Consider the following 19,639-nt stretch of genomic DNA (forward strand, 5'->3'; position numbering starts at 1 on the left):
AGCAAAGGATCTTGTTTGGTTGCTTTGGGAAAAGCAAAAGAGCCAAGTGGAAGAGCAAACCCCACAGTAGGATGACAGGGCCTGTAATTAGATATCAAAGATAATAAGCTGTCAAAAGCTCTAGGAGGCAAAAGGGTGGAGATCGTGTATCTCAGAACTGGAAGTGTTGTCTCCAGTCAGCTTGGAGAACCTGACATCTCAGTTAGGTTTGATGTTCTTGGGGTGAGGGTCAGACAGACAAATCTGTGCAGAGCCCTCCCCCCTGGGAGGGAGTGAGGAGCACTGGATAGACATATGCCCCCATTTGGAAAAGCTTCAGTTTCAGCTGAAGCTAAGAAGATATCTGTGACTGCACTTGTACAAATGCAGCATTAAAAAGCCTGTCAATAAAGTCTGAAACCACCAGCATCACAGCTATCTTCTGTCTTGGATGGTGTCAAGCTAGTTGAGCTGCAGACCAAACCCTTGCTGTACAAGTGCTTGTGCTGGTCCAGGCTCAATTCCTTTTCTGGAGGGCTTAGGGTAGGGTGTCAGCCTCCTGGGGGCTGTAGGGGACTTTGGTGTTCTTACCTTTCCACAGTGGTCTGAACTCCCTGTGCAGCCCACCTTCAGGTACCTGCAGATCTCCTTCAGCAAGGATGCTAATGACTTCTGATTTTTGAGGGCCAAGGAGTAGTGAGAGCGTGTTCCTACTGCTCCCTCTCTAACTCACTACCTCTCAGGTCCTGTCAGTGCTGCCAAGTAGGAGTGCTAGGAGCAAATGCTCTGCCACCTCTGTGTTGTATCTTGGGCAGTTAGGAAATGCTCTGTGCTGTGTGTCCCCCACCCAGCTGGAGGTTGCCTGCATGCTAACGGTTGGACCAGACTGGCTAATTGTCACTTGTCCTTGCTTATCTGATGGGGAAATGACAGGCTCCAGGATGGCATAATGAGAATGAGCGTGAGGTGCTGTACGTCACTGATACTGGAAGAGCTCTGCTCATACAGCGTGGAGCTTAATCTGGAGAGACCAGAGGGGATGTGATGAACTCGAAGTTTTCTGTTTGCTGATCCTCCCTGTTTACCTCTTTTCCCAGCTCCTAGGAACCAGGTGAGGAAGATACATAGCTGTCCACAGGTGTTGCTTGCTAGCAGTTGAGATGGTTCAGATAAACCTTGTGACAAAGTGTAGCCTGTGAATCCATGACGGGGGAGAGGAGAGGGATCTGTTTGACAGGGTTACTCTCTGTTCTGTTTCTGTGCATCCATGCTTGTGCATCTCTGTTGCTGTAGAAACAGTACTGGTAGTAAACAGCATAAGCTGGCTGTCCAGGGGCTGTGAATCCCTGTGGAAGTTCCAGGAACTTGAACCAGAGGAGGTTTGGGGCTGGGATCTGGCCAAGGTTGCAGAGTGGTAAGAAGAGATAGGTGGGTTTATGCCTGTGCAGTAGTCTGACAGGGAGGTGCGCTCTCTGTAGCGCTTCCACCCAGGTTAGGTGCCTGGAAGGGTGCAAATCTGGGTGGCATCCTTGCTGCCAGAAGAGCTGAGGTGTGGTTCACAAGCGCTGCGTGTGATGTGCTCGTGTGTGTGGGTGAGCTGGTGTGGCCTGGGGAGGGGACTGGCAATTTTTACTGCTGTCAACTGGAGCAGGTCATATTGATGGTGAGGTGGTGAGTGGAGCGGTAAACTTTCGTCCCTACGGTACATTAAACACTGGCTGCTTTTTGTCTTTCCCTGGATCTTACATGTTTTAGCTGTCACACTGTACACTAACAAGAGTTTTAATAAAGCCACCCCACACACACCCCGCACCCTTTTTTTTGTCAAGGAAGAGGCTCCAGGGTGTGACCGTCATCTGTGGTTTTTTTGTTAGCACTGGTCCTCTGGGTTGGGAACTGACTGCAGAATCAGGCTGTCATGTGTTAGCCAGTCCTGACAGAGTTTGGGAGAAGAGGTCGCTTGATAAAAGGCACGGGGGAAGGATCAGGACGTTGCTTGATAGAACTCTTATCTAGAGAAGCAGATCCCAACCAGTGAGGTGCATTCTCACTACAAGTGAGATATGTAGAGGGGATGGCCCTTTTTGATACTGCCTCTTACCTTGCCTAATTTTCCATGAGGCAGCAGTGAAAGCCTGCAGGGTGAGAGAGAAGAGAGGCGGTGCTGCAGAACTTGGAGAGACAGCAAAGTGAATGCTCAAGGAACAATCAGAAGATGTAAGAGCAGAAAAGCCTGTGTTTAAAAAAAAAAAAAAAAAAGGCTGGCCTGTGCTATTCAGTCCAAGAGTGCCCTGCTTCCCCCTTGCTGTCCCATGTACCACTGGCTCCTGAGGGAGCTATAATCTTGGGATTGAGCTGAAGCAGCTGGAAGTGGAAAGGAGAGGGCTGGCAACATATGCTGCTTTAGGGTTAGACTGCCTCAGTGTCTCTAATTCACTGTGAATAAATATTTCCGTGTGTCACTGAACTGAGCCCCTTTGCCCCATTTGGAGTAAGGAAGGGGCAAGTACTGGGCTTCCTGTGGAGCAGAGGGAGAGGGAGTGTGTGCAGTGATGGTGTAATAATCCAGAGTATGGAGGAAATACCCTTCCTACTAGATGGTTTCACGCACTGTCCATGTTCTTCCCAATGGCCCTGGGTTTTTTTCCTTCATAAGCATCCTAGGCCCTCAGGCAATTCAGGCAGCCCATTGCTATTCTCTTTAAAGGGCAGTGTCAGCTTAGCAGGAATTGCAGTTCAAACCCCAAAGCTTCCTGTGCTTTTGCTCTCCAAGTATTCCTGTGGTCCGGCCTTGTTCAGTTTGTGTGATGGGACAGAATTGGCAACAGGTTTCTGCAGAGCTGGGTTGGGACACTAGGAAATTTGGAGGGTGAGCTCTTCCCCACTGAAAAATCCAAGCTAGTCTTCTGAACTCCCACCATGCTGTGGAGGTGCTCTGCCTGTCTCGGCAAGGAGTGAAGTTGCGTGGTGCTGACCTGCTAATGCTAGATCAGCTGCACCTCTGTCTCTGAATGCACATGGCTCCGTCTGTCCCTTGTGCTGGCTCTGCTGGGTCTCTGCCTGGTGGTCTGTGTGGGCTTAGCAGCCTGGAGGTAAACAGTCTACTCTTTCCCCAGTGGGGAAAATGGGTTAAGTGTGTGTAATTTTCAAGCCTGCCTTTTTGGAGAAGTTTGGTCTACTTTGTTCCATTTTGGGGATGTTCTGGTGCCTTGCTATACAAAGCAAAAGGAGTAGCAGAGCTGGTAAGGCTCATCTACTTGACTGCATAGCGCAGATGCTGGGGACACCCTGGCAGGGAACGGGCTCTACACAGCATGTTTTTTTCCTTGGATTTCTTCTGGTTTGGAAGGGGTGGGACATAATTAAAAGGGTTTGGACAATTTAATGGTCCTTCATGAACTTCCTCAAGCTGTCATAAAATCCAGGCAGGGTTTGTCCAGGTACTGGGCTGCTACAGCTGGTGGTGGGTATGGGCAGTCTGAGGGTTAGTAGTGCCGTAAAAGCTAGTTGAGACAGTGGCTGCTTGTGGAATATGCTGCAGGTGACTGGAGTGAGAAGCCATATCCTTTCCTAGGAACAGTGTTTCCTTATTGGGACTGTTGCCAGACTTGCCCATCTGTGATCTGATCTAACATGTTCCTCTGTCTCGTGGTTTTGCTGCTGTGGCAGGTCAGTGTGTGGTTTAGCAGCAGTTGCTGGAGTTCTCCTTGTCCTGTTGGTGCTGTCTCCCAACCTGCCTCTTTCAGCCTTGCTCCAATTCCCCAATTATTCCTTGTGTACATCCAATTTCGTAACCCAAAAGTGCAAACCAAAGCGTTCTTCGTGCTCATTCTGAAACGCTGCCAGCCCTGCTCGTGATAGGAATCCCTCCTGGAGCTGTGAAGCCTGGAAGAGGTCCAGTTCTGCATAGATCCTGTTCACTCCTCAGCCTGGTGCTTTGAGTCTCTTTGTCCAGGAATATGCAACCTGGGATACACCAGGTCTGCTCTGCAGGTTTTGAGAGAGACAGGAGATGATAAGGGGCATTAAACCTGGGTTAAGCCTGCTGGGTTAGTTCTTGGGCTCCTTTTGTGAAACCAGGCAGCAAAAGAGTTAGTTTAGTATGGCCATCTTGTCCAGATAGTCATCATTGGTGGACAGAGCATGCAGAGCTGCTAAAATTAGCCATCTGCTAGCTTGTCCTAGTGTCAGGCTGGCCTCCAGGCTAGCACTGAGACAGATATGGCCACTGACAGGTTGTCCTGGGGCTTCCCCCTCGCTTGGGGGATTATGGCCTTCTCTTCAGATCCTACTAGCCTCCTTCTACCTGGGGGAGCAGGGAGCCCAGGACCACTTTATTGATTGTCTCTGGGGCACTGGCAGTTAAAAGTAAATGGCTCCGCAGAGCCAAAATATTAACAGAATTACATGGGCCCATCTCTGTAGGACCCTTTGTACCCCAAGGGTGTCAGGAGGCAATGTGGTTTAGTTATTGCTTCCTGTACTTGGGAAGAAGAGGAGCTGAGGAGAAAGGGGCACAGAGGATGGAAGCCTGCTGCCTCTCTGCTGGCAGAGAAACACGAGTAACGTGCTTGTATGGATCAGAGCTTGGAGCGTAGACCAGGAGCTGAAGTGGGAGGTGCAGGCTTGGAGGAGAGGAATATAGAAAGGAAAAGCTCTTGTGCTTAAGAGAAGCAGTAACCTGGCAGACTGCTGACTGGATGTCATAATCTTTGTGCCTTGGTTCTTCACACTGTATCTGAATATACATGCAAGGGAGCATCTTCCCTGTATAGTGAGTTCTGGCATTGGCACCTGCTGTGCCCTCGGTCTGTCTGATGGCTGCCTTGCTGCTTCCATGCTTGTCCATCCTCCTGCCAGGGGTTGCCTTTGCCTTGTGCCTTCCCAGAGAAACAGGACCCTTTCCCACTGATAGAACGGATCTCACGTGACCTTTGAGGGGGTGGCTGTTAATTGCTGGCGGATCTCAGCACAGTGTCTTGGAGACTGAATTCTGGACACTGCTCTTTGCCACAGGTACTCGCTCAAGATTAAAACACCTGTCAATAAGTTTGGATGTTGAAGGTCTAGACTTATCTAGACAAGAGCCATAGTAGTTTGCTGTAAAAGTACGTGAGAAGTTAAATTTGTAAACTGAGGAGAGTTGAGTTTGTGGGTTTATTACCAATTTGGATTCATTTTGGCAAAGTAAATCTACAAAGGGATGGTTGGCTAGGAGGCACCTGGTGAGGAAGCTCAGTGGTGAATGAGAGAGATCCACTGTTAAGTCATGCTGTTCTATACATACGCTGGGAGCCAGGTAGAAGTTATAATACCTGCAGCGAGGGGAGTTTGGAAGGAGGGGGTTCAGAAACAGGAGTGAAACTTGACTGCATTCTTCATGTCAACATCTTTCCTCTAAAGGAGTAAGGGAGGGTTGCAGGAGGCTTCAAACCAGAGGCTGCTTCCAGAGGCTACTCTGGAAACAAAGCAGATAAAAGGGAGGAGACACAGGGAGAGGAAAAGTGAGGGGTGCTCTGGTCTCCTGAAGTGGAAGGAGCTGTGGCATAGCAGGAGGAGGCTTCCTGGGGACTGGGAGATGGAGATGTTGGGAGATCAGGGAGGGAATGGCAGCAGACAGGACAGGAAGTGACTAAAATACTGTGGTGTTTGTTGGTTTTACTCTGTAAATATGTGAGGCTCTTTCAGCGAAAGGACGGCTTGTTCTTTTTTCAAATGTGACCTTGTACTTGTTCTTCTCTCAAAAAAAAACCACCACAGGAGAGTAGTCTTCTGGTTCTCTTCAGCCAACTGTCAGTTCCTTTGCCGTTAGAGGTAGCTGTGCTCCACTGAGGCAGCGCTTGCTGATGGGGAGAGGTGTCCAAGGAAGGGTTTTGAAGAGTACCACCATGGAGCTGCATGAGGCACTTCCCCTGGCATCCCTGGGAGGAGACGGCAGGTGACAGGATCAGAATAGAAGGGATAGCACTGGAGCTGTCTGCAGGATTAATATTCATGGTTCCTATTTCCTACATTAATTGAATGGTACCCAAGAGGGCCAGAAAGAAATGGTGAAGGACAGCTATCTTAGATGAGAATTGCTGGCTGTCTGGTATTGGAGGATGAATAAACTGTCTTTATCTTGACCCTGCCTGACAGAGAGAAAGGCTTTGGACTGCTTGTCAGTTCTTCCTTAGTAAAACTCTCATCAGGATGAAGAATGCCTGAATCCTAACACAGATCACAAAGCTGGAAAAAAATCCAATATTTAAATATCGCTTCTTAATGCTGAATGCTAAAGTTGTCCAACAGTTATATATGTAATTTGCCTGGCTCTTATACCTTGCTTTGCTGGGGCTGAGCTCCATGTGGGACGGATGGCAGTTTTGGGGGCATCTGCTGATCTCCTTTTTGGAAGTCATGCGTCCCTGGCTGAACCGACAGTTGACACTGGAAGAACTCCCGGTAGCAGAGCCACCCCCGGGAAGAAGCAGTCTTAGTCTAAGAGCCTAGCGCTGTGACTTGCTGGTGTGCTCTGGTGAGGCCTGCCTGGATGGGGTTGCACCAAGAAGCAGAAAGAAGAGAGGAGGGCTAGCAGTCTGCTGGGAAGGGGTACTCAGCCAAGACCCAGCCTTGGCACGGTCTGTGGGACAAAGGTAGCCAGCTTCTCCCAGGAAGAGATCAAACATTGTGCTGTAGGAAGGATTTGTGCAGCTCTCACAGAGTGTGTGCTAATGGAAAGGTAAGATTGGTATTAGGATGTCATGGCTTTGCATGTCTCTTGCCCTTTGCAGGTATCACCTGTAACCAGTTATTTAACCAGGTAGCAATTCCCTGCGTGGCAGGTGAGGATCAAAGCACATCAGAGAAAAAAGGGATCTTGGAGTGTCCCTACACAAGCCCTAGGCTTGTACACTGACCACATCTGTTGTCATATGGAGACCTGATTTGGGGAGCTAAGGAACCGTGGTGTGTGTAACTGCTGTGAGGAAGCTGCAGACTCCAGGAGAGGAAAACTCTGCTGCAGAGATTTGCCCAAAGTCCCAGCAGATGCTGCCTCTCCCAAAATGCACGCTTGGAAGTGCAGAAGCCTTTCCTTCCTCCTGTCTGCTCTGCACGCACTGAAATATTGTTTTTCCCCACCCTCCCAAGACAACAATGACATGAAAGCACTGTGGCCCCGGCTGAGTACACGAGAGGCGTTGTATAACTGATGGGAGCTATTTGTATTGTGGCAGTGCTTTTGGGTCCTCAGCCACGACTGGGATCCTATTCTCCTACATACTGTGCAAATTAGGAGGCCAGACTCTTCCCTGCCCACAGGAACAAGCGAAGCTGATCTGGCTGGGAGTGTGGAGGGGTTTTTGTGGCTGATGCTTTGCTGATGACAACAAGCGCATTAGACTTTGGAATTTGCTCGGCTGGAGGAGACGGCCCCCTTCTGTGTTCTGTTTCCCCATTGCAAAGGGATTCAAGTTTAAGGTGTTTTTGCCTGTTTCCTGGTGTTTGCACCTTTGCGGTGTGGCCACCTTCCATTTGCCTCAGAGGCTGTGCGTGCTGTGAATGAGATTAGGGAAGAGTCGGAACGGTTCCCTGATTCCACAGTGCAGATTCATGGGTTGATCAAACTGGAGTAATGTGAAGTTTGTATTGCTGCTGTTTCATGTAATGCGAGTCCATGGCAGGTTGGGCTGGTGGAGTGGCATCCTCTGAAACATGTTGTGTTTCTTTGGTCATAAAGCCTCCAAGTTTGTTAGTGAGTGACCAGATCATTTGCTGCACATTCATGTAGGGTGGGAGTGGGATCTGTCCTCAAAACTGTAATTTGTGCTTGGGCTTAACCAACCAAAGCGGTTTTGTGGTCCAGATGCCAAACTAGAATGACCAAGTGCTAGAGCTAGCACCACATGGGCAGCAGCAGTGATGGGGCATGGGGAGGGAGCGGGTGGACGGGGAAGGGAGCAGGAGCTCCTCTGCGTAGCATCTCTAGCAGTTTACGCCTAGCTCAGCCTGGGTCGTTCAGTCCTGTTGGGACCATACTCCCAGCATGTATGCAGCATTCACCTATGGATGGCACCAGTGGGATCTGGATCAGGGCTGGCCATGTGGTCACATTTCTGTTAAATTAGCTGGCCTACACAATCCAGAGCCTGTGCTGGCTTGGTGCCACTTCCAGAAGGACAGACAATGCCTGATGTGGCATGCAGCCTAGCAGGGCAGTAACTGTGTCCTCTCCAGAAGGAGGTCTTAAAGGGAGCTGTCAGACTGAGCTTGCACTGGGTTAGTACTCAGTTGTGTGGCTGCAGCGGTCTCAGTCTGGGGGAGGTTCCCAGGCATGTGTATTCAGCCATGCCACAGTTATACTTAAACCATGTAAAATTTCTGCGTGTTTCCCTGTCTTTCCTGTCCTGGCAGTAGCTGCAGAAAAATGCCTAGGAGCAAGCCAGCTAATGCCATCTGATGTTGCACCTGGATAAAGGAAATCTGAGCATGTCAGCCAGACACCAGGGTCTCCGCGAGGTGACGGCAGAGGGGTTTTTCCAGTATGTTGGTTATCTGTCTGCATGGTGCATTTGTGCTATACCTTGCTGCTCCTAGTTTTTCAGGCTGCTGGTGTCCTTGAGCAAGTGCTGTCAGCTGGCCTGTGCTGCTCTTTAGTGTGTGAGAGATGTCTGCTTGAAACGGGGCCGCAGCTGGCCATCACACCTCTGGCTGGAGCTGTGTTCCAGCCCGGGTCTCCCAAGGTGAGAGGTTTGTGGTCAAATGGCCTGAGTTTCAGCCCAATGCAGTAACCCCTGTTGTGTAGCTTAACTAAGAACCCTGAAATCCATTCAGGTTTCCAGCCTGGGAGCCAAATGCAAGTTATTAGGAGACTAGTTTGGATATAGCCTCTTCTTGCCAGCATTTAGCATGCCAAACCTTTTTCATCTCATGAGGTTTTGTACCCAGCAAAGGCAAGAGAGCTGCTTTTCCCAAAACTTGCCAATGAAAAGCGAGTGTCTGGAGTAAGGGGACAGGTCAAAATGCAGAACTACAGCCTGGTCCTGCAGTGTGCCACCACCCACCTGATCCAAAAGCAGGCAACACCCATGGACTACAGGGCCCAGCATCCTCTGCTTCATTATGCACATCCTCTAATCAACGACAGAGAAATGCCTGCTGGGGCCAGTAGTCCTAGGCCTTGTTTCCTAGGCTTGCCTGGGAACTGGGGTAAGTGAAAAGCTAGTCATGCTGGAAGGTTATTAGAATGCTTGCCTTGAACTTCCCTGGTGTGATTTAGTAAGGAATAAGATACCTGCAAAATAATCTTATGTTTCCTGTAGCTGCTGTCCTTACAATAGCAGTCAAAGGTGTCCCAGCAGGAACTGCAACAGGCAGCTGATATCTGACAGCATCACAGTGCAGGATTTGAGACATGTTTCAGCTGGACAAGGCTTGCACAGCTAAGGGCCCAAACAAGCACAGGGAAGCACCATGACCCCTGCTTCTTTCTCTGAAAGCATAGAAATACAAAGGGGAAGCTACAAATTGGGTTTCCTTGGCGTGTTTGCCCATATGACCTAAGCCTTCCGCAGCCTCGCACAGCACTCTTCAGGGCAGAAGTGATTTGAAATGGTTCTGGGATAGCAGTTGTGGTTGTCCAGCAAACGGGGCTGTTTGGACTTCCCCCTTGCCTCCAGCGAAGCTGAGGAAGGATCTGTGGGTGTACATGGAGCTGGAATCTGTTGGATTCATGCGCTGGCCAGCCAGGAAAGCCCTGTGTTTCCATCCTGCCTGGCAGACCTCTGAGCGTGTTTTGTCACTGCTCTCCCTCCCCGGCTCGGGCAAACACAGCGGTGAGCGGCGCTTCCTGAAGCAAGCGCTGAGCTGGGTGGATTGACGATGGGGAGAAGAGTGGGTGCTCTGCCACCCAGAGATGAGTCCCTCGCTGCTGTTTGTGCTTGGTGTGCTGCCTGTGGGAGTTCAGCAAGGTCTCCCATGGGTTAACAGGAGCTGAGACATACTAGAGCTGGTCGTCCAGCTCCCTGCCCCACAAAGGTGGGGCCAGCACGGCTCTGCCTGCCCATGTTGAGAGTCCAAGACACCCAAACACGATCCTCAGCTAACAGCAGCATACCTACTCCATCCTTTCTCGCCGTGGGCATCTTGCGGTGTGGCCATGCCAGGGCCATCCGGCTCCATCCCTCCCAAGCAGCTTCAAGCTCTGGTGCCTCTCCTTGAAAGAGCCAGTCTCCGTCTAGAGGCAGAGTGACGGTCTAGAGGCAGAGTGATGGAAGGTTTGGGAGTTTCAGCCCCTGGATTTGTGCTGGGAGCAGTAGGATGCGTGGCCCTAGTGCCCGACAGCTGTTCCCAGCCAGTGTGTTGGTGTGCACAGTCTGGCCCTGGCAGAGTGAAATCCAAAGAGTTCCCCAGGAATATGTCACTTGGCTTCTGCTGGTGACACCTCCGTTTGTCTTTTTTTAGTGCATAGTTGTGCGTTTATACAAGTGTGTCTGTAAAAGCCTGTAAGTAAAGTGAGCTTTATTTTTATATTGTTAAAAACAGTGAAAGAAGGTACTCCTGCTTGCTATTGATGTTTAGTGGGTGGCTTAAGACAAAAAGCTGCAAAAACGCAGCCCTTTTCCAGATTGCTTAATCAGTTGGGGCCATTTGGACAGGCTCTTGGAGAACACTGGTTGCAGGATACTTAGGGCTCTTTCTGAGATGCCCCATTCACTAGCAGCCTGCCTTGTAGATGAGGTGTTTGTGCCCCTATTGTATTCAGGTTTCTGGGAGGGATTTTGGAAAGTGAAGCAAAGTTAATGAGGTGTTAACAGCACACAGAGGTAAGCTTCTCTGCCTTGATGGCAGGGAAACTACTTGTGAATTGATCAGTCTTCTTGATAGAGTGTGGCGGAAGTTATATGTGGGGCAGGGGAGTCCCTTTTCGAAACGAGTGTCCCCACATGCTCCTGCACTGGCTGAACTAACTAGTTTTAGAAGTATCTTTAAAGCAGTGCATCTGTATGAGGGAGTTCCTTCCTCTTTCACCGGTGCTGTTTAAATAGATTAGGCTAAAAAGAAGAGAGGGACAAATAAAGCAATGTAGTGATCAAACTGATGGATGGCTAATAGCAGGCTGTAACTCACTGGAAAATATCCCGGCCATGTTTGATTCAGTTATTGTAGTGCGTGATGGGCTGGGAGAGCAGGCAGGCCAGGGGTTAATGGGAAGGTGAGTGAGGCCAGGCAGGGCTGGGGTTGGCTGCTCGGGGCAAAATAAACCCTAGCCCAGGAAAGGTGGGCTTGTACCTCCTGGGACTTCATGTGGTCAGAGCAAGCACTGCCTTACCCCTGGCTGGCTGGGTGAGGAAGACAGAAGTAAGCAGAAAGTGGTTTTGAGTGAAGTCCAAATTGGTGCTGAACTCTGGGGCAGAGATCTGCAGCTTGCTGCCACAGGGAGGGGAGTCCAAAGTGTGTGCCCTCACCTGGGAAAGGGCACTCTTGTCTTTACTAGGAGACCCTCAAAGAAGGAAGAAATGAGCTGTCAAAACACGCTCCGCTCCAGGCAGTGGGAGGTGTGCTGTGGCAGGAGGTCTTGCAGGGACTGCAATGCACAGCTGTACACACCGGTCACCTTACCAGCAATGGTGAATTTCAGCATCGAGGTCTGTGGCTGGGACCGGTGTTATTGCTGGGGATGTGACCCTGCTACCAGTACTGCAATGCCGCTGTGCCTCCCTGCTGCAGGCAGGTGCCGGCTTCCAGGCCCAGATGGGACAGTAACTACTGTGTCACCTCCTGCCCCATCCTATCCCTGGCTGTCTGCTGGCACAACGATTGGTGTGAATGCTTTATAATGGGAGCATCCCTAATTGGTGGAAGTCAGCTTGGCTAATTTGGACCAGGTTGACTTTTATCTGAGGAGGTTTAGGGAGCATTCCCACGAACAGCTTTGCCAGAGCATGGCTGGTCTCTGGAGGGGTGGCTAACAGCTGGGGACAGTAATTTCTTCCAGATCCAGCAATGCTAGAAGAGGATGTCTGTCAGGAATCCCAGTACAGATGTACTTATGAGACCCTCTAAGAAAAGGGTTACTCCCCGCCCCCCCCCCGCTACTCCCACACACAAACAAGGGAATAAATCAACTTCTGTGTATGAGCATAGCCAAAGATGAAAACTTGAGAATTGTCTTCAGCATAAACCCCTTCCTTTATCACTTGGTGTTGTGGCAGGGATTTAAATTCACAAGTGCCTTTACCTCCAGTGCAGCAAAATGCTGATGTACCTGTAAAAATGGGAAACTGGTTCTTTTGCCTTTGCCCCAGTTATACTGAAGTAACTCCCCTCGTCCTGTGTTTCTGTGTTAGCACTCATTAGGAGTGAATTATCTGTCTCCCATACAGCCCAACTCGCATGAATCTGTTGGTTGTAGGAGGAGCAAATCTGATGTTTCAGTGGTGTGTTTTGGATCCAGGACAGATACTGCCTAAAGAGATCTTCTCCAGCATGTCGCTCTGGAAAAATGATACCAACGGTGCTTTTTGAGCAAGAGACCTAGTGGATAATATAACCCCATGATATAGGGTCTCTCTTCTCTGAGAGTAGAAGCATATAGGCTTCCCAGGGACTGCCTACTGCAGGGCAAGGGCTCCCCCAGAGGCCCTGGCTAAGCTGTGCTAGGTTGAGATGAGCCTCTGGGAAGCAAACTGGTTGTTCTTCCTGGTCCATAACTCTTACCTTCCTGGTCTGTTCTCTCCTCAGCGTGGCACGATGAGGCGGCGTTATGAGGATGATGGCATCTCCGATGATGAAATTGAAGGGAAGAGGACGTTTGACCTCGAGGAAAAGTTGTCCACCAACAAGTTTAACTCTACCTTCGTGGTCTTCATGGAAGGCAAAGGTTTGTCTCAGGACTGCTGTGCTGCAGTGTGTGCTACTGCTGTCAGTAACCAGACAGCTGGTGCGGTTGGCCACTTCTCCAGTGAGGCATGGTGTGTGAGATGACCTTTCCCCGAGCCTTTCGTGGAAAGCTAACAGTGATCACAGTTGGATGTGCTTTTGTGCATCTGGCTACACCCAAAGCCTCCCTGACTGCCAACTTGAAGGGCGGTTACAAGGCAATTGTGGTGTTAATAAAATCCTTTCCCATTGTCCTGTGTTTTTCTGCCTTTTATTTTCCATCCTTCTGTAAAGTTGAGAAAACTGTCTGCTGTTCATGCCAGTTCTGTACTTTCCTCTGCTGTAAACCACTTTACTTGCATTATCCAAGTGGTGCAGTGCAGGCAAAGGACGTTTCTGCCTGCTGCCCCTGTAAGTCCTGGGGCAGTCCCTAAGCAGTTTGAAGGCAATATGAAGCATATTGGTGGAGGATTGACTCAAGCCTGCTAAGCCCTTGGGCCAGGGGAGCTGGTAACAGGGAGTGTGTGTGGGAAATGGCATGGAAGCTGCTTGATCTGGATAGAGAGCGATGAGCCAGTCTGCAGTGCTGCAGGCCTGCTGGAACACGTGGCAGCCAGGAACGAGAGGGTTTGCCTGGGTCAGCACCTGTAATTGCAGCCACATGTCTACTAGATGCTTAATTCAAAAACTATGTGGGATCTCTCCCCTTTCTTTCACCACGCATATAGCTCAGTGGGATGTCTTTTCATCACACAGCCAGTGCAAGCCTCATGAGGGTTTACCATGAGGGAGGAGCATTTCTTCAAGGCATCTCTTGCTTGGCTGTGAGCTTCTTAGGGAAGTGGGGACCAAAAGCTGTGCTGTTCCCCTGTCTGGTGCAGTCTGTTGGAGCAAACCCCCCCCTCCCTGGGGGTGCCTGTCTGAGGCTTGTCAGCAGCACATGCCATGCTGCTCACAGAACTGCCGCAAAGGAGTTCCAGGATCTCCGAAGGGGTGTAGAAAGAAACAGTGAGGAACAGGGCTTTCTTTCGCTGGCTAGCCTTGCCACAGAGGTATAATGAGGTTCTTGGGTCTCAACTGCACAGGGCCCTGAATGACCTGATCTGAGTCTGAGGTCAGTTTGCTGGGAGCAGGGTTGGACTAGAGATCTCCAGAGATCCTTTCTAACTTCAGCTTGTCTATAGTCTTCTGAAGGAGTCTCCCCTAACACCTTCCCTCTTCTTGTTTCCCCACACCAGACTTCACAGTTGAATACATCCAGCGGGGCGGCCTGCGAGACCCTCTCATCTTCAGGAGCTCTGATGGCTTGGGGATAAAGTAAGTTCTAGGGGCACAGAGTGGTGGGTGACTCTGGCCCGATTTCTTGCCCCTCTCTATGTTGTGTGGGATCTGATCCTGGTGGCTGGATCTGTGCTCTGCCAAGCTGGTATGACTGTGTCCTGTCCGTGCTGTTCTTTATATGCAGTGAGCAGAGAGAAGTATCTTCCACCTTGGTTATCCTGTTCTTACTAGTCTGCCTGGACTTAAAATGAGAGGACTGAATTGGCTGTAGGTGATCGCAATTCAACCAAATGTCTGGAACGTCCCACTGCTGCTCTGATGCAACATCTGGCTGGGTTTCTTTCCTAGTAATATAGGCATCTATTGCCAGAGAGTCAAGCAATTTGTAGTATTTCTGGCATTTTCCAGAATTCCAACCTGATTTACCCAACATGGTTACTTCTAAACTGCCATCTGTCTCTCTTGCTACAGTAAGTCAATTAAGGTTTACAGCTTTGAGTGTAAAGCTGTACTGATGCAAGACTTTGTGCCATTTTATGATATTCATATAAATATGCAATGGGGTGGTAGATGTAGTTTTAAGGCAAGTAATACTATATCAAAACATTACAACTGTCTTTTACAAAATTAAAAAAAACTGATCTGATTCAGTGTTTCTGCTGGGTCAGTGTTTTTTGGTTTTGATTAGTACAAAAGTTAGAGGAATAAATTAGCCCTAGAAAACTTCGTCAGAGCCCGTATCAGCCACACTGCTCTTTACTTCCTTAGCTGGCTGTGAACGGATGGGCAACATCTCATCCAGTGCATGATGTACTGTACTGTGGTGAATTAGATAGGAAATTGTACCAGGCTCAGTTTTAACTGCTGGGTGGCTTGGGAGGGTAGAGATTTAATACTGAAGATTACAGTGTGGGTGAAACTGGATTTCTCTTGACCTTTTGGCTATTTCTCTGGGTCAAGAGCTGCTTCAGTGGCTGCCCGCCCATTCTGCCTGTGACAGCAGTGTTTGTACAGATAAGTATGCCAGTACAAACAGTTAGGGTAGTTATGCTGTGTCAGTGAAATATACTGCTTGTAATAGTCTGACTATGCCCTTTATATTGGGATAACGCATACGAGCAGTCTTTAAAATGAGAGCTAGGATTGCTTAGCCCAAGGCGTGCTTGCTCATTTGCCAGAAGCCACTGCTTCTAGGCAACAGCTAGAACAGCTCATGCTCTAGAAATGGTATATCCTATTCCCAAATCTGCTTCCCTAGCCAGAAGTTGGGCCCAGTGTTTCACCCAGCGCTCAGCACAGACCTATGCACGCAGAGATCTAGTTGCATGGTCTTCACCCACACCCAAGAGGCAAAAAGAAGCACAGTAGTATCTTCAGGGTGCCAATACTGGGGTTACAGGTGGGAAGGGTCTGCAAGCAGAAGCACTTCATGATTTTTTTAGCAAGGTGTTTGTCCTGCAGGATGCCAGATCCGGACTTCAGCGTGAATGATGTGCGGCTGTGTGTTGGTAAGTGTCTGGGGACCACAGTGCCTCTGTTGTGACCTGGGCAGATAGGGAGGAATGGGGAGAGTCACTGGGTTTATCAAAGCTAGAGGTCTGGTCTTGTGGCTCCCCCAGGATGCAGCTGGTTGAACCTGAGCCATCCTTAGCCAGTGGATCACAAGTCTTATCTGCTTGAGTCTAGTTTGACTTGAAGCAGTTTCGGTTTCAATGTGGGTATATATGGAAGAAGGTGAGGTTATGGGAAAGGCCAAGGTGTCACACTTGTGTGGGTGGGTCCTCTGAGGAAGGATCTCATGTCTCCTGGAGTGTCTCTTCTGGGTGGTCTGTTGTGCATAGGGACAGTTCCAGTAATGTCTGTCTGTTCTGGCAGGGAGCCGACGGATGGTGGATGTCATGGATGTGAACACACAGAGGGATATTGAGATGTCCATGGCACAGTGGGCACGCTACTATGAAACACCGGAGGCTGAGCGGGAGAAACTTTACAATGTCATCAGCCTGGAGTTCAGCCACACCAAACTGGAGAACCTGGTGCAGAGACCTGCTACGGTGAGCATGGCTCTTCCTTCTGCAGGAATGTCCTTTCCCTTGTGCTTGTGGTCTCCTGTGGGCAAGGTACAGCCTGACACTTGAATGCGGGAGGAGAGGGGCTGCTCATAACATGCGTGGGTTCAGCCAGGGATGTCACTGCTATGCTCTGGAAGCTGTTGGAGCTGATCCTGTGTTTGACTCGGACCTCATCTGCTGTAGCTGATCTCACAGTCAGGCTGGGGCTGCCCAGCCTGTGCATCCCTCAGCTGTAGGGACCACAGTCAAGTCCCTGGCCTGTCATTCTGCAGAGAGCTAACTTGTTCACTAGTTGTCAGCAATTAAAGAAATGAAAGTGATTGGCTGCAGAATAATTAGAGTGAAGTAACCTGCTCCTGCTGGCTGGTGATCAAGAACAGGCACAGAGTTTGAACAAGCACCTGAGTTTGAATAGAGAGGTCAGATTTGTGCTCAGCCAGTGAGTGTTGGGGACAGGATGGGGACGCTGGCTGCCAGCCTCTCCCAGTTAGCTGATTCTGCTGTCTGCCAGGACCTTGGCTGTCATTCCGTCTTGGGCCTACCATCCCTCTGTCCTGTGCACTGCGCTGCTCTGATGCTTGGTGCAGAGCCCTCTCCTGCATCCTGCAGCAGCGATCAGCTCTATTGTGGCCAAAGAGAGGTGCAGGACAGGGGTGGCTTGCCATAACACGTGGCCAGGTGTAAAACTCCAGCAGGACCTAAATTGGACAGCAGAGCTCAGCAGTGTTTGCTGTAATTTGAGAGAGTAGCTAAAGCCTGGATGCTGGTTGAGCTTTGTGGTTTCCTTGGTGTTTGGAAACCATGGTCCCGTTAGGACAGCAACCCTGTGTTCAGCTGGGACTCCAGAGGGTTGTGCAGCATGGCAGTGAGGGTTTCTGATGAAAAGTGCTGAAATCTCTGAGAGCAGAGGAGGCCAAGACTGGAGGTGTGCTGGAAGCAGGGCATGAGGCTTTTTGGCAGGGGGAAAATGAGTTGCCCTTGTGTGGAAAGTGGGACGGATGGGGTGGGCATCCTGAACTCCCTCTGCAGTCGGTGGAGAGGAAGGGGCAGCTCTGTAGGGCCGTTCGCTTCTCTCTGTTAACTGTAGAGGGAGCCTGGACATCTCTGCCTGCTCTGGCTGTCCTGAAGCTTAGAGAGTTGAATCCCACCCTAGCAGATGCTGCCCAGCACATTTTTTTATGTAAGCCCAGTGCATAGCAGTTCCTGCCTAGCCCCTAAGTAGATGACCAGCATCCCAGTACCGTGCTTGGGATCTTGCTGTGGTGTTTGCTGCTTGTGTGAATTCAGAGGCTCACTGTACAGCAACTGACATCAGAACAGTTGGTCCTAAATGCTTTACATGTGGGATTGCACCAGTGGCATTGGGAAGATTGATGGGTGTGTGGGGGCCAAAAAGAGGGTGTCATGGCCTTTCAGCTAACACCAGGGCTTCCTTCCCTTCCTTGGTGCTGTTGTTTGTTGTGGGTGTGCTCTGAGCTGGGCTGGCTGGCGGTCTGCGCACAGCACTGCAGTGGCTTTGGTGGGCCCAGTGCAACCCTGCATCCCACAGGTGCCCAGCCACATGTGGGCTCTGGGCTTACCAGGCAGGCAATAGGTATTTGAGCTTCCAGGACAGCCTAGGGGTAGCAAAAGGGGTTACTGTGCCCCTTTCATCTCTACTCATGTCTCCCACCTTTCTGCTGTAGGTGGATTTGATTGACTGGGTTGATAACATGTGGCCCAGACACCTGAAGGAGAGTCAGACAGAGTCTACGAATGCTATCCTGGAGATGCAGTATCCAAAGGTGCAGAAGTAAGTGACTTCCTGAGCTAATTCAGTGGCGGCAGGCAGCAAAGCATCTCTTGCAAGAAAACTGCCCAAGGGAGAAGGAGTTTGTACCAAGGGGAAGCGGGAGGACAGTCTCCCTGTTTATTTCAGCAGGTGACACTTGCAAGGACACTGCAATTAGTTATTTAAGCCCCTGCTGAACACTGTGTGGAAGAGCGGTCATGTGGCTTCTAGGAGCTCACTGCACTTTGGGGAAACTCTTGGTGTTCGCCACCTTGAGACATCTGGAGTCAGCTGAGCTGCTAGATGCTGCCCATCCTGCCCTGTAGGCCAGACCTGTGGCATCAGGGTTTCTAGAGCTGCCAGGTGTGTGAGGATGAAAGCTCTCCTCTTGCCTGGACTAGATCTTTTTGTGGGGATGTGATATAGACACAAAGTGGGCTCTCCTGCAGACCACCACCTCCCTGCAGCTAAAGTGCTTAGCACTGCAGTAATTGGCTTCTGGCACTGCTCTGAGCCACTGGCCTGGGTTTGGGCAGACCACTCCCTTTGAATACGTTGTATCTGCTCTAAAATGTGGACCACTGCTCATTTTCACCTTATTGTCATCTTGTTTTCCGCCAGATACTGTCTGATGAGCGTCAAGGGCTGCTACACAGATTTCCACGTGGACTTTGGTGGGACTTCTGTGTGGTACCACATCCACCGAGGGGGAAAGGTAGGAGGACAGTCCCTGTTGGGAAAGTTACAGATGCTTTAGGAGAGTGGCTTTTAGTCTGTTCCCTTGTCGATCCTTGAAGATGCAGGTCCCAGACAGTGAATTGAAGTCTTTCCGCCCTAAACTTGTTTATCTGTGGTTCTTGGAAGTAGTTCAGGCCCTCAGAGGTCCACCAGGTACAGGCTGAAAACCCATGCTGTAGAGGTGATGCTGAGACAACGTTATAAAAGGCTAAATGACACAGAGTAGAATAACCCAATTCATCCAGTGCCTGGGGCTTCTGAGAGATCATTTGGTTACATGGCTAATCACCTTTTGGTGAGGTGCACATAGCACACTGGGAGCAGCAGCAAATGGAAGAAAGGTGATTAAAGATGCATGGGAGCCTTTCCTAAAGCTAAGCTGTTCAGGGGTTTTAAAATAGCCAACAGATGTGTGAGGGGTCACCTTAAAACATCAAGTGATTTCAAAAGCAGAAGCGCTTGAACTGAAGGCTAGTGACAGGTCTTCACTGCAAAACCCTTGAATGCTTTCTGGTGAGAAGTAGCTCTGAAACAGTGTCAGATTTGAGCTGATTGTCTGGACTCACTTCCTGTAGCTGAGCTCAGCCCAAGATAGAAAAACTGAACACCAGGTTCCATTAAGTTTGAGTTTGTCTAGTTACAAACTTTGAGTGCAATGTTTGTTTCCTGATGGGTGGCTTCCAGTTATAATTGTGCGGGGATTTCCCTGTGCCAGGCATCCGTCATCCCAGCTGTGTGTTGTACTGGGGCCTGGCTTGGAATAAATCTGTCTGGAAGGGGATCTGGGAAGGTGCCAGTCCTCCCACTTGCTCTTAGGCAGAGTGAATGAACCTTAAGCTCCTCTTACAGGTGGGAATGTTGTATTTGTTCTCTTTCGGAAAACAGATTTGTAATAGTTTGGGTGCCGTATCACCAAATGGGCTAGCTAGTACTTGAA

At 49.9% G+C, this 19,639-nt stretch overlaps 1 protein-coding gene across 1 annotated transcript in view; it reads left to right on the forward strand.

Annotated features, from left to right (window-relative positions):
* KDM2A (lysine demethylase 2A) overlaps nucleotides 1–19,639 on the forward strand; it is a 52,713-nt gene that overhangs the window by 9,525 nt on the left and 23,549 nt on the right. Inside the window, exons 4-9 of the mRNA XM_069804193.1 lie at nucleotides 12,703–12,841; nucleotides 14,079–14,157; nucleotides 15,583–15,629; nucleotides 15,997–16,175; nucleotides 17,879–17,985; nucleotides 18,586–18,679. Coding sequence (XP_069660294.1) covers nucleotides 12,703–12,841; nucleotides 14,079–14,157; nucleotides 15,583–15,629; nucleotides 15,997–16,175; nucleotides 17,879–17,985; nucleotides 18,586–18,679 — 645 coding nt within the window. The remainder of the gene's footprint in view (nucleotides 1–12,702; nucleotides 12,842–14,078; nucleotides 14,158–15,582; nucleotides 15,630–15,996; nucleotides 16,176–17,878; nucleotides 17,986–18,585; nucleotides 18,680–19,639) is intronic.

This window comes from Haliaeetus albicilla, chromosome 16 (assembly GCF_947461875.1).
Source record: "Haliaeetus albicilla chromosome 16, bHalAlb1.1, whole genome shotgun sequence".
Lineage (NCBI taxonomy): Eukaryota > Metazoa > Chordata > Aves > Accipitriformes > Accipitridae > Haliaeetus > Haliaeetus albicilla.